Source organism: Felis catus, chromosome E2 (assembly GCF_018350175.1).
Source record: "Felis catus isolate Fca126 chromosome E2, F.catus_Fca126_mat1.0, whole genome shotgun sequence".
Taxonomy (NCBI): Eukaryota; Metazoa; Chordata; class Mammalia; order Carnivora; family Felidae; genus Felis; species Felis catus.
In genome coordinates, this window is record NC_058382.1 from 5,348,148 (window position 1) to 5,372,051 (window position 23,904).

At 42.4% G+C, this 23,904-nt stretch overlaps 1 protein-coding gene across 2 annotated transcripts in view; it reads left to right on the top strand.

Annotated features, from left to right (window-relative positions):
* The window catches only part of LOC105259655 (zinc finger protein 420-like), a 125,404-nt gene that overhangs the window by 36,734 nt on the left and 64,766 nt on the right, over positions 1-23,904 (top strand). For both annotated transcript variants that reach the window (XM_045046183.1, XM_045046184.1), the window contains exons 6-8: positions 7,020-7,165; positions 12,294-12,420; positions 12,916-13,011. In XM_045046183.1, the coding sequence (XP_044902118.1) occupies positions 7,020-7,165; positions 12,294-12,420; positions 12,916-13,011 (369 nt within the window). The remainder of the gene's footprint in view (positions 1-7,019; positions 7,166-12,293; positions 12,421-12,915; positions 13,012-23,904) is intronic.

Sequence of the window (23,904 nt, forward strand, 5' to 3'; positions counted from 1 at the left end):
CAGTGTTGAAATTCTTTGCAGTAAGAACATTGATCTGGTCCCAGTGGCACCCTTGTTTTTTGTTTTTGAATCCTTCGTGGTTTCCATGGGGGCCCTTCTGGAGAGGGTGGGTGCCCCAAGGACATGGCCAGGAGCTGCCTTTTGCTTCATTTGGTGTGCCTCCTTTCTGACAGCTCAGTCCCAATTTACAAAAACTTTGTTGGCGGTTTCCAATAGTTTGATGGTGTTTTTTCCAGTGAACCCTTCTAATTTTTGGAGCTTCTGTCTAATGTCACTTTGGGCCTGTCCCATGAAGGCAGCATTGACCATGTGCTGACTTTGGGGGGGTGAATACAGTGTAAACTCTGAAGGCTTCACATAATCTTTCATGAAAATCACCTGGACTCTCTTCTGGCTTTTGTAGGACCTCAGATACCTTTGCCATGTTGCTGGGCTTTTTGGCCCTGTTTTTACCCCCTGGAGGAAAGCAAGTCAGTATCTTTCTAATCTGACCCTTCCTGCCTTTGTGTTGGGGTCCCAATGGGGCTCCACTCAGGTATGGCCTCCCATGCTGAAGCCTCAACATCCGGTTGTCCATCCATTGCCTGAGTCTGGAGCCATTTTCTGGCTTCTGTGACAATTCATCGGCACTCTTCTGTGTTGAAGAGGATAAGAAGAAGCTGCTTACAGTCGACCCAGGAAGGGTGGTGAGTCTGGATTATGGATTCCAGGAGATCTATGATCACCTGCAATTTCTCACAGTAGGGCGGTGTGTGGTGTTTCCAGTTAAGGAGATCAGCAGGGGAGAATGGTTGGTAGTAGAAAACCGATCACCCCTCTTGTAGGGTCCTGTCAGGGCCTATTCTCTAGGGAGTCATAGTCTCCTGCAGTGGCATCTGCATTGCTGTTGGGGGCCTTGGACCTTGAGCCATGTACCTAAGGTGTCTTCCTATTGGTTCAGGTGTTCCATGTTGGGGCAGCTTGGCTGCTGGCAGAAGTGAGACTGACTGGGGTGAACTATCAGGCAGGCGAGGTTTCCCTCTCTTGGATTGATGGGGCTCTGGGGGCATATGGTGGTAGAATTGGAAAGACTCTGGAATTTTCACAGAGGATAGGAGGTGGTTTTTTTCTGCTGTGAGGTCATCTTCTTGGTCTGTGCTGCTAAGACTCTACATTGTCCCTTACTATTAACATAGAATCAGACCCAAGGAGGCTTGATTTGGGCTATTTCCAGCCACTGATTGACATATGAGAATTGATTTGGGTGGCCGGGATCTCCACTGACTACTTTATAAACAGGTCAGACTGTGGGGACATCTAGGGTGTCCTCAGGAGGCCAACCTACACAGAATGAACATAGGCCATTCTAATTCACAGAAGGTACATAATTACCCAAGGGTAAATTTGACCCCATAGTCACGTGGAAATATCTTTTAAAAATTCTTTTTTTTAAATTTTTTTTTTTTTGAACGTTTTTTATTTATTTTTGAGACAGAGAGAGACAGAGCATGAACGGGGGAGGGGCAGAGAGAGAGGGAGACACAGAATCGGAAACAGGCTCCAGGCTCTGAGTCATCAGCCCAGAGCCTGACGCGGGGCTCGAACTCACGGACCGCGAGATCGTGACCTGGCTGAAGTCAGACGCTTAACCGACTGCGCCACCCAGGCGCCCCCTATCTTTTAAAAATTCTTAATTTATACTCCAAAACAGTTAGTTTTGAGGAATTTCCCCCTATCCTGGTATCCTAGACAGATCCGTCCCATGTACAGTATTGCAGGACGAACATGAGGGAAGAGGTTGCTTCATGCTCCTGGCTGCTCCTCTCGCAGGACTTACATACCTCTCAGCATTGGCAGGTCAGTATAAACTCCTGATTCAGATTGGCATCTGCAGACCTGATTCTGCCTTAAGAGCTGTATGAAGTCACCACAAAATCCCAGGGCAGGACCCACTCAGAATCCATAGCAAAACCATGGAGCAAGGGCACTCACATATTCAGACAGATTGCAAACTTTAACCCAGAATTTCCCTGTTCTAAGCTGCAACTATGTTGCCCAGGAAGGGATCAAGTTTCCCTTCTGCCTGTAGGGTGGGCCTGAACTCGGTCCTGGGGTCCTGGGGACACTTACCCCATTTGATGTCCCATTCTGGCAGAATTTTCTGATTGCTCCTGGAATCCGTTTGAGTGCAGAAGTGGCTGACTATTGTCCTGCCCAGCGAGGGTTGGGGTCCAGTGAAACCACCAGTGGCTGCCTTCCTTTCCCTCACAGGAGCCCACATGAGTGGACTCTCCACTGGTTTCTGACCATGGTGGCTCAAAAGGTCATTGCAGCTGTCAACTTCCTGTCCAATGCACCAAAAATGGTACAGCAGATATTTGGTGTGCAGGAAGAGACCAGCGACACACACTTGGGAATCAGGAAAGACTGTTTATTTTGCACTGGTGCTGGCCCAGTGTATCACCTCCAAAGGCTGAACCCGTGGCCCTAGTGTCAGTCTCTTTTTATGGGTGGGAATACGGGGGTTTGAGGAAAAAAAGGGCAGGGCACTTTTTGGTTGTACTGTGCTGGCATTTGGCAGATGCAAGAGGCAAGCAAGATTACAGAAGCCAAAAGCATGCATGGGGATTATCTGGCCTCAGACATCTAGCTGGCCCCTCATACCTGCTTTAACCAGCTTCCCCTCTTTCTTTTGTCCTACATTTTCCTTATATGAACCTGGAAGTATGTTCAGCAGTTTGGAAACCAGTACAGTGTTTGAGATATTAGTGTACTGCCTTCTCATTGTTGACCTCCCTGAAGAAAATCCCTTTCTGATTTTGCCACCACAGATCTCTCTCTGAGTAACTGACATGAAGGGAGACCCACAAGACCACCTGTCTCTGGGGTCTCAAACAGACCAGTTCTGGCCACTCACCACTGACAAAACCAGAGGCAGAGGTGATGAAACAAGAAAAGAAGGTATTTCAAGGAAGCCAACACTGGGAAGATAGCTGACTGATGGCTCAAAGACCATCTTCAATGTGCTAGAAACACTTTCAGGTTTATATAAGGGAAACGGGGGCGGGGACAGGGGAGGATGGGCAAAAGTGAGTGGGTGCCTGCAGGTAGGCAATGAAGTTTAAATCGTTGTCTTGGAGTCCATCACAGGTGGGGTCTTTCTGACTCAGGGTACTCCTTGTGGCTGGAGGGGGTAGTTCCCGTTCTCCTGAGTCTTTTTCCTGAGCCACGAGACACATGATGGAAAGCACCCAATGAGAAAGTTTGATATCAAAATTGTGTTAGTGGAAGTCCTCTTTCTTGCCTTTAACTTGGTCGGCCACGAGTGGCAACTGGGTCTTTCTGGGACCCCTGGAGCCAAATGCTCCTGCACCCTTGTGTCCCACTTAGAAAGTAATTGCCTAAAACAATCTAATAAACATACACCTCACTTTCCATAGTTAAATGTGTGTGTGTGTGTGTTGAGAACACTTATGATAGTCTCTCCTAGCAAATTTCACATTTATAATACACTAGTATTGGGGCACATGGATGGCTCAGTCAGTTGAGTGTCTGACTTGGGCTCGGGTCATGATCTTGCAGTTCATGAGTTTGAGCCCCGCGTCGGGCTCTGTGCTGACAGCTCGGAGCCTGGAGCCTGCTTCAGATTCTGTGTCTCCCTCTCTCTGGCCCTTCCCCATTCAAACTGTGTCTCTCTCTGTCTCTCAAAGATGAATAAATGTTAAAAAGAATTTTTTTTAATATATAATACACTAGTATTAAATATAGTCACCATCAGGGGTGCCTGGGGGGCTCAGTGGGTTAAACGTGACTCCTGCACAGGTCATGATCTCCCAGTTTGCCAGTATAATCCCCACATTGGACTCTGTGCTGACACCTCAGAGCCTGGGGCCTGCTTCGGATTCCTTGTCTCAGTCCCTCCCTGCCCCTCCCCCACTTGTGATCTGTCTGTCTCTCAAAAGTAAATAAACGTAAAAAATTAAAATATAGATACTATATATATATATATATATATATATATATATATATATATATAGTCACCATGCTGTACATGTTCTGTGCTTACACATCCTGTGTAAGTATACCTTTTATCATTTGATCCAATGTCTGAACAATTCCCCATCCTCAGCCCCTGGCAATAAATATGCTAATCTTCTACATTTTTGTCTTTTTATATATTCCACATATATGTGATTTCCTACAGTGTGTATTTTGCTGTGTGGGGCTCATTTAACTTAAAATGTCCTCTAGGATTATTCTGTTGCTGCAAAGGGAAAGATTTGCCTGTTTTCTGAGGCTTTTAGACAAACCATAAATTAGATGAGGGACCTCTACCTGGAAAAGAGCTATTACCAGACAGGAACTTTTTATAAAGCATTACCTGCCTAGCATAGCAAACATTGGTTTGGCAAACATTTACTCTTTCCTTTTTCCTGTGAATGCACTTCCCCCTTTTTGAAATTCTAAAGCCTATCCCCTCTCCTTAAGACCCAATGGAATGTAAGCATCGCCTGCCTGACTTTGAGCCTCATACCACTGATGTTCCTATAATTAAATATTTTTCTCTTGTGGAACTGTCTTATGTCAGCTTAATTATTGGAATTACCAAACAACTGAGAAAAGGTGAAGAAAAATATTTTCCTCTCCTACACATTCACTCTCTTGCTGAAAACTCACCTCTGTACTTCAGAGCCAAAATATAATATGAAGACAGAGTTTGGGATAAAGAGGAACAACAGCTTTCTTGCTTTGCCAGGTAAAGGAGGCTGCAGCAGGTTAGGGTCTTGAGAACTGCAAGCCAACCCAGAGGAAGGGGCTGGGGGGGTTGTAGGGAAATATAGGAACAATCAGGTTTCAACAGTTACTGTGTTTGTGTTGCCATCCTTGTTCATCATGTTTTCAGTGTGGTCCTGGGTTTCTCTTTTTAAAAAGGCTAAGAGGGGCGCCTGGGTGGCTCAGTCATTTAGGCATCCCACTTTGGCTCAGGTCATGATCTCACAATTTGTGAGTTCAAGCCCCACATCAGGCTCTCTGCTGTGAGTGTGGAACCTGGGTCAGATCCTCAGTCTCCCTCTGCTCTTCCCCCACTCATGTGCCCTCTCTGTCTGTCTGTCTGTCTCTCTCTCTCAAATATTTAAAAAAAAATTTAAGGCTAAGACGAGATGAAGGGAGGATTTCCCAAGAGAAGAAAAATCCTACTTAGTTAAAAATCAAGCGTCGCTGATGGTTTAATGCCGCCATTTTTATTTTTGTTCAACTTTATACTTTTAAGCGATTTCTGTTTGAGCCACCAGTGCAACAGTATTAAGACCACTTGATATTTACTGTGAGAAACCACACTATTTTTTAGAATAGCTAAAAAAGAAAATAGTGTAACACCAAATGTCAATGAAAATAATGAACAAATCGAATTGAATTCTTGTTTGTGGCCATTGGGAGTATGAAAAGTATGTCCTATTTGGATGATTATTTGGCAGGTGATGAGGGAAACAAAGACTGAAGGAAATGGCAGATCAAATTAAATTTCCTTATAACCTGCAGCCCATGGACAACTGCTTGAGACAGGCGGAGTAAAAGTTTTTCCAGGAATTCTTTACTGTCTTAATGTTAATGCTTTCCTAGAGGGAAAAACAACTTTAGCTTCACAATAACTAGGTCTAGGTATCCTGTGAGTCTTGATTAGCATAGGAAAAAAACTCATTGGAAACTACTCCTTGACTTCACCTCCCCCAGTTCCCAAGTGTAAAGTCAGGGTCTCTTCAGGGTCCCAGGGCACCTCTTCCTGATTATGGGCCCTGTCCCCATACTTGAATAAAATCACCTGGGTGCACCAAAGATGTCTTCAAGAATTCTTTCTTGACCATCAGCTCTGGACCACCCCACTATCACCCCAAAACTTGCTCATTCGCATGTATCAGGGAAAGCTCCATTTGTAAACGTGTGTCCTTCTGTGAAGCAAATGGAGGACAATGTGTAAATTTACAGAAACTCTGATCAGTGAAGGCATGGATTTAAATCTGGACAATAACCATACCCATGGTTACTGTGTTTTGCTTCCTCACTTCCCAAATGCTTCCCCATAGAATCGTGTGTGGAGTTTGCATTAATAATCATTGCTGCTACCCTCCCCCTCAGATTCCCTCAACTGGTGTGGGTGGAAACAACAGTGTTGTTTTAGTGAAGTGTTCCAGGGATTTCTGTTCTGGGATTTTTACATCAATACCCAGGATTCAGGGATTTGTTTTCTCACCGATTCAAAGAATAAAGAGGTGGACACAAAATGAGCAACAGGCAAAACTTTATTAGAGTATAAGAGAGGAAGAGTAGTAGCAAAGCTCTCTTTACGGAGAGGGGGCATTGGAATGTGAATACCAGTGACAATAGGCAAGGGCCTTTGTGGTATAAGGTTCTGGTCTCTCCCTCTTCCCTTCCCCCTTGTTCCTTCTCAAATCCTATGCATACTGGATTAACAACTCGAGGTGCTGGGTTTTCCCTTCCTGATTGGCTCATTTCCGTTGCAGGAGGGGTGGTCTATGGCCATATTGTTCCTACCAGTTTTTAGTTAGGTCTTTAGTCAAATTCCTGAGGGGGAGTAGGTGGTGTCTGCCACACTCTTAAGAGGAACCTTACACCTGAGGGGGTTTTCTGTAGTCAGACATTCCCAGCATTGTTCCAAAATGTGTTTTCCCCACCCAGGGGCCTCAGGTCCTAATGGTTCCCTTTCTCCCTAATGAATCCGATCTTTTCCTATCAAAATGCTAAGGGAAGCCAGAGTTAAGCAGAAAGGCTTCCCATTAAGTTATCAGAGTTGAGTGCAGCCTTTGGCTCAAGGGTCTCCAGTAGAGGAGATGGGGAGGGTCAGGTCCATGTAACACACTGTTCCTATGCTCAAGCAGAATTTGTGGGCTTCTGTGGGGGGGGAGGCCCCCTGAAAGCAGAGACAGGAAACTCAGAGGCTGGTCTCCACCTGGGACACCATAGTTTCTGAATAGCTCCTGACACAAATGATGAGGAACTTGGGTCTTTTTTGCATTTCAAAGCCCTGCCTGCAGGTGACCAGGCTACTGGTGAAGAGGTTGCAGTGGTGGCTTTAAAGGCATTTGCTCCCACTTCAGCTGGGATTTCTCCACAAAAATCTTCTGAGAAAAATCTTGAGGAGAGGAAAGGAGAAATGGCCAATATTCAGGTAAGCCTTGAGTCCATTGCAAGAGGACCTGTCACCTTGTTCTCAGGATAATCCATGCATGTAGAAATTGCAGGGCACCTGGGTGGTTCATTCAGTTGAGCATATGACTTGATTTCGGCTCAGGTCTTGATCCCAGGGACCTGCTATCCAGCCCTGCATCAGGGTTCCTTCTGAGCTTGGAGCCTACTTAAGATTTTCTCTGTCTACCTGAGTCCCTGTCCTCCATTTGCATGCATGCTCTCTCTCTCTCTAAATGAAAAAATTGTAAATACCAATGGTTTTATTTGTTTAGTTCTTATGGTTATGCTTTAGGTTTTCACCTAATTTTTTCTTTAATTTTTTTCAACGTTTATTTTGTTGAGACAGAGACAGAGAGCATGAACGGGGTAGGGTCAGAGAGAGAGGGAGACACAGAATCCAGAACAGGCTCCAGGCTCTGAGCACAGAGCCTGATGTGCGGCTAGAACTCACAGACCACGAGACCATGACCTGAGCCGCAGTCGACGCTCAACAGTCTGAGCCACCCAGGTGCCCCAGATGTTCCCCTAATTATTAACATTTCAGAAATGATATTCCAGGTTATGTCTTCAGAACACTCCTCCCCTATATCCCAGAGACCTCTCTCCCTTTTCTCCAACCTGGCTTCTAGTAGGGCAACAGCAGTTGTCACTCTGAATTAAATTCCTACAAGTATTGAAAATATTCCCTTTGTGACAGATCCAGAGAGGAAGGTGTTGAGGCCAAGTGTCCTGTTGCTGATGGGGTCTGGTCCTGGGTTAGCAATCAAGGAAAACCATTCCTATGTAGGTCTTATCCGAATGCTTTCTCTGCCCCGGGTAGAGGAGGATTATGAAAATGCACAAATACACAAGATGGATATGAGACACAGAATAACTTAGAATATTCCTGCTCTTGAGGATGTGGAAAAGCTACTTTAAGGTATCCTAGATATTCAAGGACATGGCAAGTATATGCGATAAAGTCTGTATAAATCCACTGTGTCCTTAACTTGTTTATATTGTGATTTACTGTTTGGGGTCACAAGAGCACACAGGAGATCCCGTGTCCTGAGGTGTGCCTTAGGCACTGATATCCATTTGTTTGCTTACAGCTGATGTTATCTTCTATCACTTGGGTTTGTGCTCTCTGCCAGATTCCTCCCCTGTAATGTTCATATTTTTCTTATCAGTTGTAATGATTTCAGCCAGATTCCCTGAGTAATTTCCAGACACCATCACATTTAAACTGGAAATATCTTTCTCCTAGTTTCACTTTTCTTGTATTTTTTTCACCTTGTAGATTTTTTTTCTTTCTTAAGTTTTTAAGTTTATTTTGAGAGAGAGAGAGAGAGAGAGAGAGAGAGAGAGAGAGAGAGCGCGAGCGAGCAGGGGTGTGGCCAAGAGAGAGCCCCTTCCCAAGTAGGTGACACAGAGCCAGCACTGAGTGGGACACAGGGCTCGAACTCACAAATCAAGAGGTCTTGACCTCAGCCTAATTCAAAAGTCAGAAGCTTGATTGAGCCATCCAGGCACCCCTTCCTTGTAGTTTCTGAGGAGGAGGACAAATGCAAAAGCAATGCAGATAAAATTAAAATTTATCACAACTTACAACCCCTGGAAAAAATACTCCAGACTGGCAGAGGAAGATATTCCTCAAGGATTGTGCAACTGCTTTAATGTTGATGCTTTCCTAGAGGCAAACAGCAAGCTTAGCTTTACCCTAGACAGAATTCCAGGTCCTGGAGGTCTTCTTTAACATATGAAAGCCCTGTAGAAACTCATATTCCCCCCCCCCCACCACCACCAACTTAAAGTATATAATCAACAGCTCCTGTCAATCACCTTGCAGCTCATTCTTCCCACAGATCCTGTCCCTGTGCTTTTACACAAACAGCCTCCTTAACCAAAAAGGCTCAGGACTATTTCCTTGAAGATTGACTCCTGGCCCACCTCACATTAGTCTCCACGAGACAATGAGACCCTCACTGTTGTGTAGTGATGTAATGACCTCTACATCGAGGTTCTCAATGAGTCAGACCTTCATCCTGTAGCTTTTTATTTTGCTGCATAGTCATGACACACACAAACTCCATTTACTTCTATGTATTTCAGAAAAAGAAAGAAGAATCACATAGTACCAAGAACTACCATGTTTGAGTGTATTAAAATCCTGAAATAAAACAGCACAAATGATGAATGAAATAAAGCTTTCAATGAGGGCCCCGTGCATGGCTCAGTTCATTAAGGGTCAGACTTCCACTGAGGTCATGATCTCACCAGTCCTAAGCTGGAGCCCAGCATCAGGTGAACAGGTGCCATGCCTCTCCATTTCTCTCTCCCTCTCTCTCTGCCTCTCCTGGTATTCTCTCTGTACCTGTCTCTGTGCCCTCTCTCCCTTCCACCCTGTCTCTCTCTGTCTCTCTGTCTCTGTCTCTCTTTGTCAATAGTAATAATTACTTAAAAAATAAAATGTAAAAAAGCTTTCAAATAAAAACTATATTAGCAGATCATGGAGTACTACGGTCAAGACAACTCTTGAGATACTCTCTGGTACCAGATAGTTTATTGAAGTAGCACAGGGCAGGACCCGTGGGCAGAAAGAACTGTACTTTGGCTGCATGAAGCTTCTATGTTCAAGGGGAGGGTAGGTGCACAGAGTGTTCAATCACAAATGTTTCTTTAAATTTCTACGTGTAAAACTGCTTCTGCAAGATTTCTCTGGTGCTTACCATTCAGTTCAATATGAAGCAGTGGTGACATGTACCCGTGGTCATGAGACCCTGTAAAAATGTACTAACCAGGGATACCTAGGTGGCTCAGTCACAGCCTGGAGCCTGGAGTCACAGCTTGGGGTTCTCTCCCTCTCTCTGCCTCTCCACCTTTCACACCGTGCTTACCCACGTTCTCTTTCACAATATAAATAAACTTAAAGAAAAATGTAGGAACCAGCCTTTATTTGATGAATGTCCACATAATACAACTGTATGTTAGCTTTCTGTGCTACAGGTGAAAATTTTTCTGATTGTATCCCTCATCATACTAGAGTCAGAAATAACTGTTGTCTTTGTATCTTAATGTGTGTTTGTGTTGATAGTGTGAGTAAAAGACCTAAGCCTCATTATCTACAATTAGTTTTATGAGTTTCATGTCACTGAAAATGTTTTGTTTGTTCTTGAGGAAGAGAGAGGCAGGGGCAGAGAGAGACAATCCCTAGCCGGCTCCACATTGTCAGCACAGAGCCTGAGGTGGGGTTTGAACTGGTGAACTGTGAAATCATGACCTGAGCCAAATTCAAGAGGTGGACACTTAACCACCTGAGCCACCCAGGTGTCCTTCATTGAAAATGTTTCCTAGTCACCAGCATACTTTTCTGCGTTTAATATCTATACAACTTCTTTGAATATTTATGGATGTGAGCATGGAATGTATAAAGGTGATCAATTTTGTGTGTATACCTTCTTTCCATCATTCTTCAGGTTTGACACCTGCTATGATCATTTGGTTAGGGACCCCTCCATATATTTTAGGTGTCATTTTAGGTCAACTCCAGGTCAGATGACCTGGGTTAAAACCTGATCCCTACCACGTACTGGATGCTTGAAAAAATATTCACATGGAAATAGAAGAATAATGCGTCTGTTGTCTTAGACTATGATTTATTTTCCAAAAAGTTATGAAAAACTGTGAATGCTCTCTACTAACCAGGAAATGCTTGGAAAGGTTTATTGCCATTCTTGCTATTCTAGTAGAACCTGTAATTGCTATGAATCCCATTCAGTTCCAAGTCCTCCAAAAGTTCTTGTCTTTGAGTTCTACTTCTTCGTTATTGAAATATGTATCTCTTGGCCCATAGACTAATGCCTTGTTAGAAATGCAGACATCTACCCCATCCTAGAACTCCTGAGAAGTATCTGCATTTTAACAAGATCCCCAAGGTCCTGTTGTGAATTTCTAATTCATATTAGAATATGCTAAATACATTTGTCACTCCCCAGAAGTTTCCATGTAAGAAATAGATAGCACATGTACTGTATGATGTAAATACAGTATTCAAAATGTACATGCCTGTGTTGATGCCTTCATTTTACAAATTCTCTTGAAGAAACACAGTATTTGTAAAGGTTCCTACCTCCAAGGTAAAGAATATACTAGAGCATAATACTGGGTGACAAATAATCTTACCTCACCAAGTAGGAACCTCACCTAACCCAGAACCAGTTCTCCTGATCTAACTGAACTAACAGAAGTTCAGTCGTTGGTGAATCACAAAAAACTATACCAGGTGAGGATGTGAGCAAAGCAAAAATGATTTACAAGAAACAAGGAAATCACAGGGAGGAACTTCCAAATCAGATACTCACGGAGGAAGGGGGAATGGTGTCCTTTCATTTAGGGTTAGCGTGGATATTCAGAAAGGGGAGGCCATCATCTTATGTCAAGTGGAGTATAAGGTTGCACATAAGCCTTAAGAGAATAGTTGTGTACATACTCTGCATATTTCATAGGAAATGAGGTTTGTGTTCCTCCTTGGGTGAGATTTTAGTATTATAATGAGGTAAAAGGGAGCTCCTGGGTGGCTGAGTCCATTGAGCGTCCTACTCTTAATTTAGGCTCAGGTCAGGATGAAAGTCCTGAGATCAGGCTCCACTCTGAGCATGGACCCTGGTTGGGATTCTGTCTCTCTCTCTCTCTCTGCCCCACCCCCACTTGGGCACGCTCTATCTCACTCAAAGACATAAGATGTAAAATAAAATGTATGTATGAGATGAAGGGAACTGTACTCACTCCGTAGTTTAGTCTATTATGCGTTTGCTTAGGTGTGAGTCAGGGGTTAATCTCCAACTGAGCTCATCCAAGCTCTTCCTCAGGGCAGTCATGACCTTTTGTTGGATGGTTTCTGTTTCCACTACAGGAGACTATACCCATGGGGAGTTTTTTGTGAAGTAAAAGATAAGATAGAAAAAGAGGTTAAGTACAATGTGGAACTAAGATCGGTGGGTACAAGCACAAGCATTAAAGTCAGGTCTTGGAGTCCGGAGTCCGGCTGGTGACATTAACTGCCTCTTTCATTTGACCTAGCATTAGGAACTCTGCCTGTGGCCACTTGATAACTGTGTTTTTTATTGCAGGGATTGCTGACATTCAGGGATGTGGCCATAGAATTTTCTCAGAAAGAGTTGCGGTGCCTGAACCACAGTCAGTGGGAACTGTACAGGGATGTGATGTTAGAGAACTACGGACACCTCCTTTTCTTGGGTGAGGATAACTCCTTCCACATTGCCCAAACCATACTCAGGGATTTGTTCCTTCCCTTGAACACTGTCTCTTGGAATCTTCCTCTTTGCATGACTGGGATTCAGATCCCTGCAGTCAGGGAAAGAAGTAGGGGTTTGTGGATGTAGAGAAAAATCTTCCTGGTGTTTCCTTTTCAGCTTTACCTTCCCTTCCTTAGGGTAACATCATCATTTCTGTACATTAATGACAATTCTAACGGCTAAGTGGCATAAAACGGTATCTTTTTTGTCTTAAATACCGATTTCTACTCATTATTGTCATGGTAATACTCGGAAGTGGAGGTCAAGATCTGAACATGGAAACTTCATCCTGCATGTTCTAGGGGGGTGTTGGCCCACAACATTTGGGAAATCATTTCAAGCTTCTACTCTGTCCTCTCTGCTCTACTAAGCACAATAGTGGATCAGAAGTTAGAATCCCCAACCACACTCACATTCTTTTTTTTCTAATAAACAGGTCTTGTTGTGTCAAAGCCAGACCTGGTCATCTTTTTGGAACACGAGAAGGATGTCTGGACCGTGAAGAGAAAGGAGACAGTAGCTACACACCCAGGTAGGTGGAACTGAAGTGGATGACAGAGGTGAGGTCCAGTCGTGAAGGAGGAACTGGACCTCAGGATGTGGTTGAGCAGCTCTCCTTGAATGGAAATTAGGTGGAAAAGTCCAGTTTCAGGGCTTTTCCTCTCACATGGGACATCTGCTTTCCAACATACCATGCTTTCCGTTCTCTAAGGATTCTCCTTCAGTTCCACTGAGGGTTTTCACATCCACAGTGAGGTCCTCCAAAATCTAACTGGTTCTCCATTTGCTTTGAGGTCTTGCGGAAATCTCTGTGTTTCTGAGGAACTGTACGCTAATGCATTTCTGACTTCTGTTTTGCTTCTTGTGTGAAGTGTGTCAGGATAGTGGTGGGCACCTTGAGGTGAGGTGCAGAAATCCCAGGAACGCTAGAGGGAGACATCACAAGTTTTCGGGTTGATCCTTTCCAGGATTAAGGTGGCTTTCATTTTAATCATACAAACTACAGACCCAGTAATCACATCAGGTGATAAAGCAACTCCCTAATATGAGGTAATCTCATTCTTTGTTTCACTTCAAAAGTTCATTTCTTGGGTTGCCCGGTTGGCTCAGTTGGTTAAGTGCCTGGGTTGAGCTCAAGCCATGATCTGACAGTTTGAATTTGAGCCCTGCATCAGCCTCTCTGCTGTCAGTGAAGAACCCATTTGGGATCCTTTGCCTCTCTGTCCCTCTGGCACATGTTCTCTGTTTCTCAAAAATTAATATTAAAAAAAAAAAAAAGAAAGTTCAGGATGCCTGGGTGACTCAGTTGGTTAAGAGTCCAACTCTTGGTTTGACTCAGGGCATGATCTCAGGGTTTCTGAGTTCAAGCCCCACATAGGGTTCAGGGCTGACAGCCCAGATGGTGCTTGGTTTCTCCCTCCCTCCCACCATCCCTCCTTCCATCCCCCTCCCCCCGCTCTCTCTCTCTCTCTCTCTCTCTCTCTCTCTCTTCCCTTTCCACACTGCTCTTTATCTCTCTGTCTAAATAAACTTTCATTTCCTTTGTATTAAGTAAAATAAGAAATTTCCACTCAATGTTTTGCATTCCTCAATGGTGAAATAATTTAAAGCACCTATTATTTTCATATAATTCTATATAAATTAATGCCATAGGGGAGCTAGGATATTTAGAAGTGAAAACTCACAGCCTATAATAAAGTCTCAATTGTTACTTTATTTCTTAATTGAATCCTTTTATGAACTTATCTTGTATAATATGAAGTCCCTGTGACTTTGTCATATGTTTTCACTCTGAGTCGTTATATAGGAGATTCCTTTATGATGTATTATATCAAAAGTCCTGATATACCATGGGTATTTGCTTTATAAGAAGTGAGGCAGACAATTAGGAAATGTCCTATGTTTAGAAAAAGAGTTAATGATAAATGTAATTTCATGTGAGAAAAAATCACTTATTATTTATTTACTCAGAATGTATCTGAATTTAATACCAAAGATTTTTTTTATAAAGCGATTGTTGGCCTATTTTCCATTTTTGATTGTGTTTGTTTATTTAGAAATGAAAGGTTTGGGGGCACTTGGGTGGTTCAGAGGGTTGAGCATCTGACTCTTGATTTCAACTCAGGTCATGACTTCATGGTTTGAATTTAAGCCCTAAGTCCAGGTCTGTACCCAGTGTGGAGCCCGCTTGGAATTCCCTTCTCTCTCTCTCTCTCTCTCTCCCACCCTCCCTCCCTCTCTCCCTTTCTCTCTCAAACTTTTTAAACATTCACAAAAAAGAAATGAAAGGTTTTTGTTTGCTTGATTCTAAAGACTGGATTATAGTGGACCTGCCTATAGTTAGGTTAAGCCTTCAACTTCAGCTTAGGAAATGATCTTGCGGTTTGTGACTTTAAGCCCCATGTCTGGCTCTGTGCTGAGAGCTCACACAGCCTGGAGCCTGCTTCGGATTCTGTGTCTGCCTCTCTCTGAGTCTCCCTGGCTTGTGCGCTCTCTCGCTCTCTCTCGCTCTCTCTCTCTCTCTCTCTCTCTGTGTGTCTAAGATACATAAACATTAAAAAAATGAACAATGGATTATACCCTGAAATCTGTGTGATAGGAGGGATCTATTAACATAACACATTGTTTAATGTCTCAAGTGCTTAATTCACAAAAGTTTTCATTAGAGGTTTCCATGGTTGATTTTAAGGAACATTCTTGACAATTGTAATGCCCGTGAAGACATGCCAGTAATTGAAAATGTTCCTTTTTCATGGGTACACAGTCACAGTTGAAAATTAGAGCTATAGCTAGGGGAGCCAGGGCTCTGGTCATGATCTCACGATTCATGAGTCTGAGGACTGCATTGGGCTCTGAGCTGACACCGTGGAGCCTGCTTGGGATTCTTTCTTTCTCCCTCTTTCTCTGTTTCTCCTCTGCTTTAGGAGAGCATTCTCTCTCAAAATAAGCTTTAAAAAATATCTACATTTATCATGGGCTTCTGTTAAATACTTCATCATTTTTATGTAGAATTTTTTGGGTTACATTTTGTCTGGTCTTGCCATTCCATAATAATGTGCTTCCTTTTGTATGGAACTTCCCACAGCATTATTTAGGTGGGATTTTGCTTTTACCTTTGTATTTTGTTTTAGGGTCACAATTTTTTTTATTTTTTTTTTTATGTCTTATTTTACTCTTGAAGGCAAGAGAGAGAGAGAGAGAGAGAGAGAATGTGAGTGGGGGTGGGGCAGAGAGAGAGGGAGACACAGAATCTGAAGCAGGCTCCAGGCTCTGAGCTGTCAGCACAGAGCCCGATGTGGGGCTCAAACTCATTATCTGTGAGATCATGACCTGAATGAAATTGGTTTCCCAAGTGACTTAGCCACCCAGGTGCCCCATAGGGTGACAATTTTCAATTCCTAATGTTTTTGGACAATGTGAGTAAGTCTAACTCAGATAAGATCAGCTTTATATCCTTTGCTAATAAAAGTATCTATGTATTTGTAGCAGTATTACCTATGCATACTTGTGACTCATCTTGTGTATTTCTTTCCTTGATTAGTGGTAAATGAATGTTGTATCCTGTTTAGGTGAGTTATCATGCTAATAGAATTTCATCATGTATTTATTGGTGAATGTAATGTCTGTATGTATTTTCATTCCAGTTACCTTAGAGATTACTTAAAGCATCTTAAAGGTATAACAAACCTTTATACACGCTGTAGTGCAGAGCTCAACACAGGGCTTGCTTTCTTTTTTTCTTTTTTTTTTTAATGTTTATTTATTCCTCAGAGAGAGACCAAGCCCCCACCGGTGATGGGCAGAGAGGGAGGGAGACACAGAATCTGGATCTCCAGGCTCCTTGCTGTTACTAGCATAGAGTCCAATGCGGGACTCAAACTCATGAACCCCCAGATCATGACCTGAGCTGAAGTTCAACACTTAACCGAATGAGCCACTGAAGCAACCCTCAACTCAGGACATGAATTCCCAAACTGGGAGACCATGCCTTAACTGAAATCAGGAATTGTACACATAACCGAATGAGCCACCTTCATGGCCCTAACACACTGTTTTAAGCCGATAGTGTCAATTTTATACAAATTCTTCTACTTATCTCTGCACCTGCAACCACTTTATGTTGATGATATCATAAATTCTATTTTTATATTGCATATATTATTACCTAGATTTGATTTTTATGCTTTAAGAAAAAGACTGTAGCAGAAATAAATGTGACGTGTCCTACCTTGTTACAACACTACAGGTTTGTATAATTGTGTAAATATTTATACTTCTCAGAGCTTTAGGTTATCATGTGTTTTCAGTTACTGTTTAGAATCTGTTTAGTTCAATAAGGACTTTTTTAAAAAAATGTTTAATGTTTATTTATATTTTGAGAGAGACACAGAGACAGAATCTAAAGCAGGCTCCAGGCACTAAGTCGTCAGCAAGATAGTAACACAGGGCTCGAAGTCACAAACCGTGAGAACATGACTTGAGCCAAAGTTGGATACTTGACAAACCGACGCACCCAGGTGCCCTTAGAAGGACTTTCTTTAACATTTCTTGTAGGGGCGCCTGGGTGGCTCAGTCGGTTGAGCGTCCGGCTTCGGCTCAGGTCATGATCTCACAGTCTGTGAGTTCGAGCCCCGTGTCGGGCTCTGTGTCAGCACAGAGCCTGGAGCCTACTTCGGATTCTGTGTCTCCCTCTCTCTGCCCCTCCCCTGCTCATGCTCTGCCTCTCTCTGTCTCAAAAATAAATAAAAACATTTTTTTAAAAAGTTAAAAACATTTCTTGTAGGACAGATCTGCTGATAAACTTAGAGGGGTTTTGCCTTGGCAAAGTCTTCATTTCTACATGCATGGAAAATAGCTGTGCCAGGTAGGGTATGCTTGGTGGATATTTTTTGATCTTTCAGTAGTTGAATACATCGTTCGATGCTCTTCTTTCTATAACATCTACCGAGAACCCCACTAACAATCTTGTAGGAGCTCTCTTGTACAAGATAAGTTGCCTTTGTCAAGCTTTTCAAAATTCTCTTTTCACTGGTCATTTTTGGTCGGTTAATTACAACTGTGTTCATGTCTTGTCTTTTTTCCTTCAATTTTTATCTAAATTTTAATTAGGTAATATGCAGTGCAATATGGATTTCAGTATAATTCATTCAGTGGCTCATCATTTGCATACAGTGCTCATCATAACAAGTGCTTTCCTTAATAGCCATCACCAAGCAAATTGTCCCTCACCCATCTCCCGCCATTGATACTTATCCTACTGTGAATTTACTGTGCTTGTGAGTTTGTCTCTCCTTTCCACATACAGGGGAACTACAAGCCTTTAGTTCTTCATGGAAACTCGCTGCCCCTCTTCACTCTGCTCTGTTTATGGGGTCCCCATAATGTACACATTGGTCCACTTGTAGGTGTCCCATGTATCCCAAGTCTTTGTTCTTTTCCACAATTTTCTTTGGTCCTCTTAGGTAATTTAAAACAAGGGGTCTTCAGGTTGCCAGTTCTTTCTTCTGTTTGACCAAGTCTGTTGCTGACTCCTTAGTATATTTTTAAATTCAAAGATTCTCCACTTGAGCTCCCAAATTCTGGGTGATTGTTTCTTATACTTTGTCTCTTTGGGTTTACATTTTGGTCATGCATAGTTTTTCTGCTCTCATTTAGTTACCTGTCTGCTTTCTCTTCTTCCTCCATAGGCATCCTTATGATGTTTTCTTCTTGAGTTCTTGGTCATACCATTAGTACGTCCGAATTAATTCAAGGTCAGTTTTGGAGATTTATTTCATTCCTGTGAGTGAAACAAGTTCTTCTATTATCTTTATGGCCTTGTGGTCTTTTGTTGAGATTAGTGAATTTAAGAAAACAAACTCTGGGTTTAGGCTTATGAACTTGTTTGTACAGGAGAACACAAGTAATTGGTAATGTCTGAATTTTTTGAATTTTCCAGTTTACGGAAGTGTAGTTACTTCTTTAGAGGCCATGATACCTTCCTCTGTTGTCCTCAGCTCTGTAGTCTCTCCAGTGTGTAAACAACTGCTCACCTGTTTTCTGAGCAGCCATCACAGTGCATCCAGCAGGTGCCCTCATTCTCTCTGCTTCCACGTCCTTCATGACAGAAATAAGTCCCTCAGGCACCTGCAAAAAAGCCAGATCACTGAACATAGAGGTCACTCCTGTGTTTTCGCCTCCTGATGAGAGGTAACTGTTTCCACACAGTTTTGCCAAGGACTGTCAGGAAGGGTGAGTAGCTGTTGTGGCCCAGTGTCACAAACTTTGTCTCTTTGATGTTTTTCTTTGTCTTTTGTACTTGCCTGCCTGGGTGGGGTTCTCCTAATTGCCTTCTGGAGCACTCACAAGGTAATTTAGTCCATTTCTGTCTCCATGGAGGAGCAACTTCCCGGTCCTCCCTATTTCTCCACTGCTGATGTCCTGTGATGGGTGTTAATTTTGCATATTAGCATTTTAACACGTATGCATGTGAGTGTAGTAAGTGAGAGAACTGATTGTGTATGTTTTACTTGTGTCTTTCCATAATACCATAGGCCTATTGGCAAAGTCAGGTAAGGAATATTCATTTTAAAGAGTGATGTAGGAACAATGAGATACCACCTCACACCTATCAGAATGGCTAACATGAACAACTCAGGGAACAGTAGATTTTGGCAAGCATGTGGAGAAAGAGGATCTCTTGTGCACTGCTGGTGGACATGCAAACTGGTGCAGCTACTCTGGAAAACAGTATGGTGGTTCCTCAAAAAAATAAAAAAAAAGAACTACCCTGCTATCCAGCAATCGCACTAGTAGGTATTTACCCAAGGGATACAAGTATGCTGTTTCAGAGGGGCACATGCACCCCAATGTTTATAACAGCACTATCACCAGTAGCCAAAGTATGGAAAGACCCCAAATGTCCGTCGATGGATGGATAAAGAAGATGTGGAGTCTATGTGTATGTGTATATATGTATACACACAGACACACACACACACACATATATATATATATGTATGTATACATACATATATACATACACAAAGGAGTATTACTCGGCAATCAAAAGTAATGAAGTCTTGCCATTTGCAAGTCCGTGGATGAACTGGAGAGTATTATGCTAAGCTAAATTAGAGAAAGGCAAATATCATATGACTTCACTATATGAGGACTTTAAGACCCAGAACAGATGAACACAAAAGAAGGAAAGAAAACATAGTGTAAAAATAGGGAGGGGGACAAGACATAAGAGACTCTTAAATATGGAGAAAAGAGGGTTATGGGAGGGGTTGTGGTGGAGGGGTGGGCTAAATGGGTAAGGGGCATCAAGGAATCTACACCTGAAATTATTGTTGCACTATATGTTAACTAACTTGAATGTAAATTTAAAAAATAATAGAAAAATTATAATGAACAAAAAAAAAATACCTCAAGCACCCTAGAGTATACGCTATACTGGTTATTTCTTTGCTCTGGCATTTTCTGTGCCCGTGATTGTCCTCATACTTGCTCACTCATGTCCCAGTGTACCTGCCCCACCAACATGCATCGAACCATGTTGCATGCAGCAAAGGAGGCAACGTAAATCTGATAGGACTTAGAGAACTGGATCTGAAGTCTTTCTGTTTCCATTCAGGGAAGGCCCTCCTCCCCAAGTCACTACTCCCTCCAAGTCTTGGACCAGAATTGTGATATGTTTCACAGTATTTGACAAAAAGGCCATCACACTTTGCCCTGAAATTAGCCCTTAAATTTAGAATATCCTTAAACGTAATGCACGGGGATTTATTCTACATGCACATGGACTGCTGAGAAAGAACCGCATAAACCTGCAATTACTGATGGTCTTAGGGTAGAAGCCAGCAAGTACAGATTTATAGTGAGAAGGCTATATTTGGTCTCTTTACAACATATAACATGTATTAATGTTTTGTACAGATTGTGTTATTAGAGTCAGTTTTACTTATGAAGAAAGTAAACCTCTTGTGTATGGTGAGTGTGAGACCACACGACCATGATCACAAACAGGTTTCTAAGAGTCACTTACCTGTGGTCAAGTCAAGGATGATCTCTGACTTAGTTCCTGCAGAGGCTGTCAAAGTTAGTTTTCATCAGAATCATCTGGAGTACTTGTAAATTTTGGAATAGTACTAGAAGGGTACTGGAAGAAGAGAAAAGGAGGTAGAAAACATATTTTAAGGAATAATAACCAAAAAATTCCCTATTCTGGCTAAGGAAACAGATCCAGAAGGCACATGGGCACCTGGGTGGCTCAGTCAGTTAAGCGTCGGACTTCAGCTCAGGTCACAGTCTCACAGTCCATGAGTTTGAGCCCCATGTCAGGCTCTGTGCTCACAGCTCAGAACCTGGAGCCTGTTTCAGATTCTGTGTCTCCCTCTCTCTCTCCCCCTCCCCTGTTCATGTTCTGTCTCTCTCTGTCTCAAAAGTAAAAACTTAAAAAAAGTTTTTTTAAATAAAAAAAAAATCCGGAAGGCACAGAGAACTCCCATTAAAATCAACAAAAGCAGGCCCACAGCAAGATATATTAGAATTAAATTTTCAAAATACGGTGATAAAAACTCTTCAAAGCAGGAAGACATCTTTCACTTATCAGGGAGAACCATAAGGTTACCTGGTGATTCTTCAACAGAAACCTGGCAAGCCAGAAGGGAGTGGCATCATCTATTCCACGTGCTGACTAGGAGAAATAGGCAGCCAGGAATTCTCTATCCAGCAAGGCTATCATTCAGAAGGGAAGGAGAGACAGTTTCCCAGACAAGCAAAAGCTCAAGGAATTCCTCACCACTGAACTAGCCCTGCAGGAAATGTCAAAGGGGAATCTTGAAGTGCAAAGAAGACACCAAAAGTGACACAGAAAAAGGATCAAGAAAGTTTCTAGAAACAATGACAAAAGGAGTAATAAAATGGCAATTAGTATGCATCAATAAATACTTTCAGTGAAAACGTACTGTACATTCCAATCAAAACACATAGGGTCTCTGGATGGAATAAAGCAACCAAACAAAAACAACAAAAAATAAAGCCCAGGCCCATCTTATGTGCTGCCTACAAGAGACTCCATGCAGACCTGAAGACAAAGATACAAAGTGAGGGTGATAGAGAAACCTTCCTCATGCAGATGAAGGTCCAAAGAAACCTAGAGTAGCAATACTTAGGATGGACAAACCAGATATTTTGTTCTTCTGTGGCAATTACCCCGCTTTGGTACCAGGGTCATGCTGGCCTCCTAGGGTTATTTTGAATGGGTTCCTTCTATTCTATTTTTAAGATTTTGATGAAGCGTGCCCTAAATTTGGTTTTCTTTTTAATGTTTGTTACTATTGACCAATGAAGGCAAGAGGCTGTAGGCTTTCCTCTGCTGGGAGGTTTTTTATTCCAAATTCAACTTGTATATTTGTGATGGTCTAAGAAGATTCCTTATTTCTTGAGCTCAAAATTCATTTCTCAATCTTGGTAACTTGTGCGTTCTTTAAAATTAATTTTTTTTCTACTTTGTCTAACTTGTTAGTATATCATTGTTGATAGTGATCTGTTATCACACTATATATTTCTGTGGTTATCTGTTGTGAGGTTTCTGTTCCATTTCTCCATTTGGTGCTTGTTACCTCTCCTTTTTTCTTAGTTAATGGAGTTGGAGAATTTCCATTTTTGTTTGTTTTGAGAAACCTGGGCATTATTTTCTATGTTATTGTTTATTCTGGTCTCTCATTTCTAATTTTTAAGTTTTTAGTTTTCTTATTTGTTTATTTATTCTGAGCGAGAGAGAGCATGCATGCAAGCTGGGGCAAGGGGCAGAGTGGGAGAGACAGAATCTTTGGCTCCTCACCAGGAGTGAAGCCCTACCCGGGACTTGATCCCACAACTATGGGATCATGACCTGAGCTGAAATCAGGAGTTAGACGCTTAACAGTCTGACCTACCCAGGTGCCCTAACTATTTTATGAATTTCTATTTTTTCCTTGGTATTTCCTTCTCCCCCTGCAGAGCTGAATGTGGGGCTTGAACTGGCTAACCACGAGTTTGTGAACTGAGCCAAATTCAATTGCTCAAATGACTGAGGGGCTCAGGCACCCCTGTTGTTGTTTTTAATATTTATTTGTTTTTGGAAAGAGAGAATCCCAGGCAGGCCCTGTATGGACAGCACAGAGCCCGAGAAGGGACTGGATGTTACAAACCATGAGATCATGAAAGGAGCCAAAATCAAGAGTCTGATGCTAACCTACTGAGTCACCCAGGCTCTCCTTAAAGGCAAAGACCGTTTTGTGTGTTTCATTCACATTGCAGAATTTGGGTTCCCAATTCTCCAGTTTACATTTGCACACACATTCATTGCCAGGTGATTGTGGGAAGGGTGCACTAGCTGAGGGAAATTTGAGACAGCCACAACTGCTGGCCTATGAAGCAGACTCAAGCCAGAAATACTGAACTCAGACTATGTGCCTTAAAAGATCAGCAAAATAGTGCCAATCATTCTGGGTGACCTTGGGGAGAAACAGGCAAGCTTGCTATTGGGGGTGAAATTCTTTTAGTACCTGTGGAAGGCAATTTGGGTAATATCTAGCAAAATTGTGTATGCTTTTTCATCTCTTCGCTAACAGTTTTCCCTCAAATTTACCTACACAGTACTTGCAAACTTGCACAACAGTGACCTTCAAGTATTCACCACCCCTATGTAAAAGCCAAAGATTGGGAACAACCCAAAATCCTTTGGTAGAAAACCAATGAAGTGGAATAATGCCCAACTATAAGGAAGGAGGAAAATAATCTGCATTTATAATTGCATTTAAAAAAAAAAACACTTTTGGAGAGTACCTAAGGAAAGAAAGCTTTGTATTTTGGTAGAGTATTAATAGGTGGATACATGGATAATTATACGGATAATAATTTTATAATCCTTTAAATGATAGGAGGGAGACATTTCTATCATTTTAAGATTCTCTTCCTTAGGATCTATTAAAAACTTGAAAGTCAGTGTAAATATTAGTGTCACCTAAGAAAATAGCTTATTCCAATAAAGCAACAACCAGTATTCTCCCCTTGGACCGTAGTTCTCATTATATCACAATTGTTGGCAGGTGTTCAATAATATCCTGCCCAATGCCATTACATTCAAAATGTGCCCCAAGCCATAGAAAACCACCCTGAGGTGACCAGGATCTACTGGCTAGCTCTTACCTGGAAACTGAGATGCTGCTTGCCCACAGTCTACCTCATCTCAAATGAGCCCTTCCCCAGACGATGGAGGCTTGAGCCCCAGTATTGCCTCTGGTCCTGGCAACCAATGATTCTGCCAGGACAGGCCTGCAAGGACCAAATGTGCAAGGCAGACCACCCGTTGTAAATAATCAAGCCCTCTTACCCTGTGGAGCTGTGCCAACTTCCCCTCCTGACACTCCAAATACGAGGAAATCTATCTATGTCT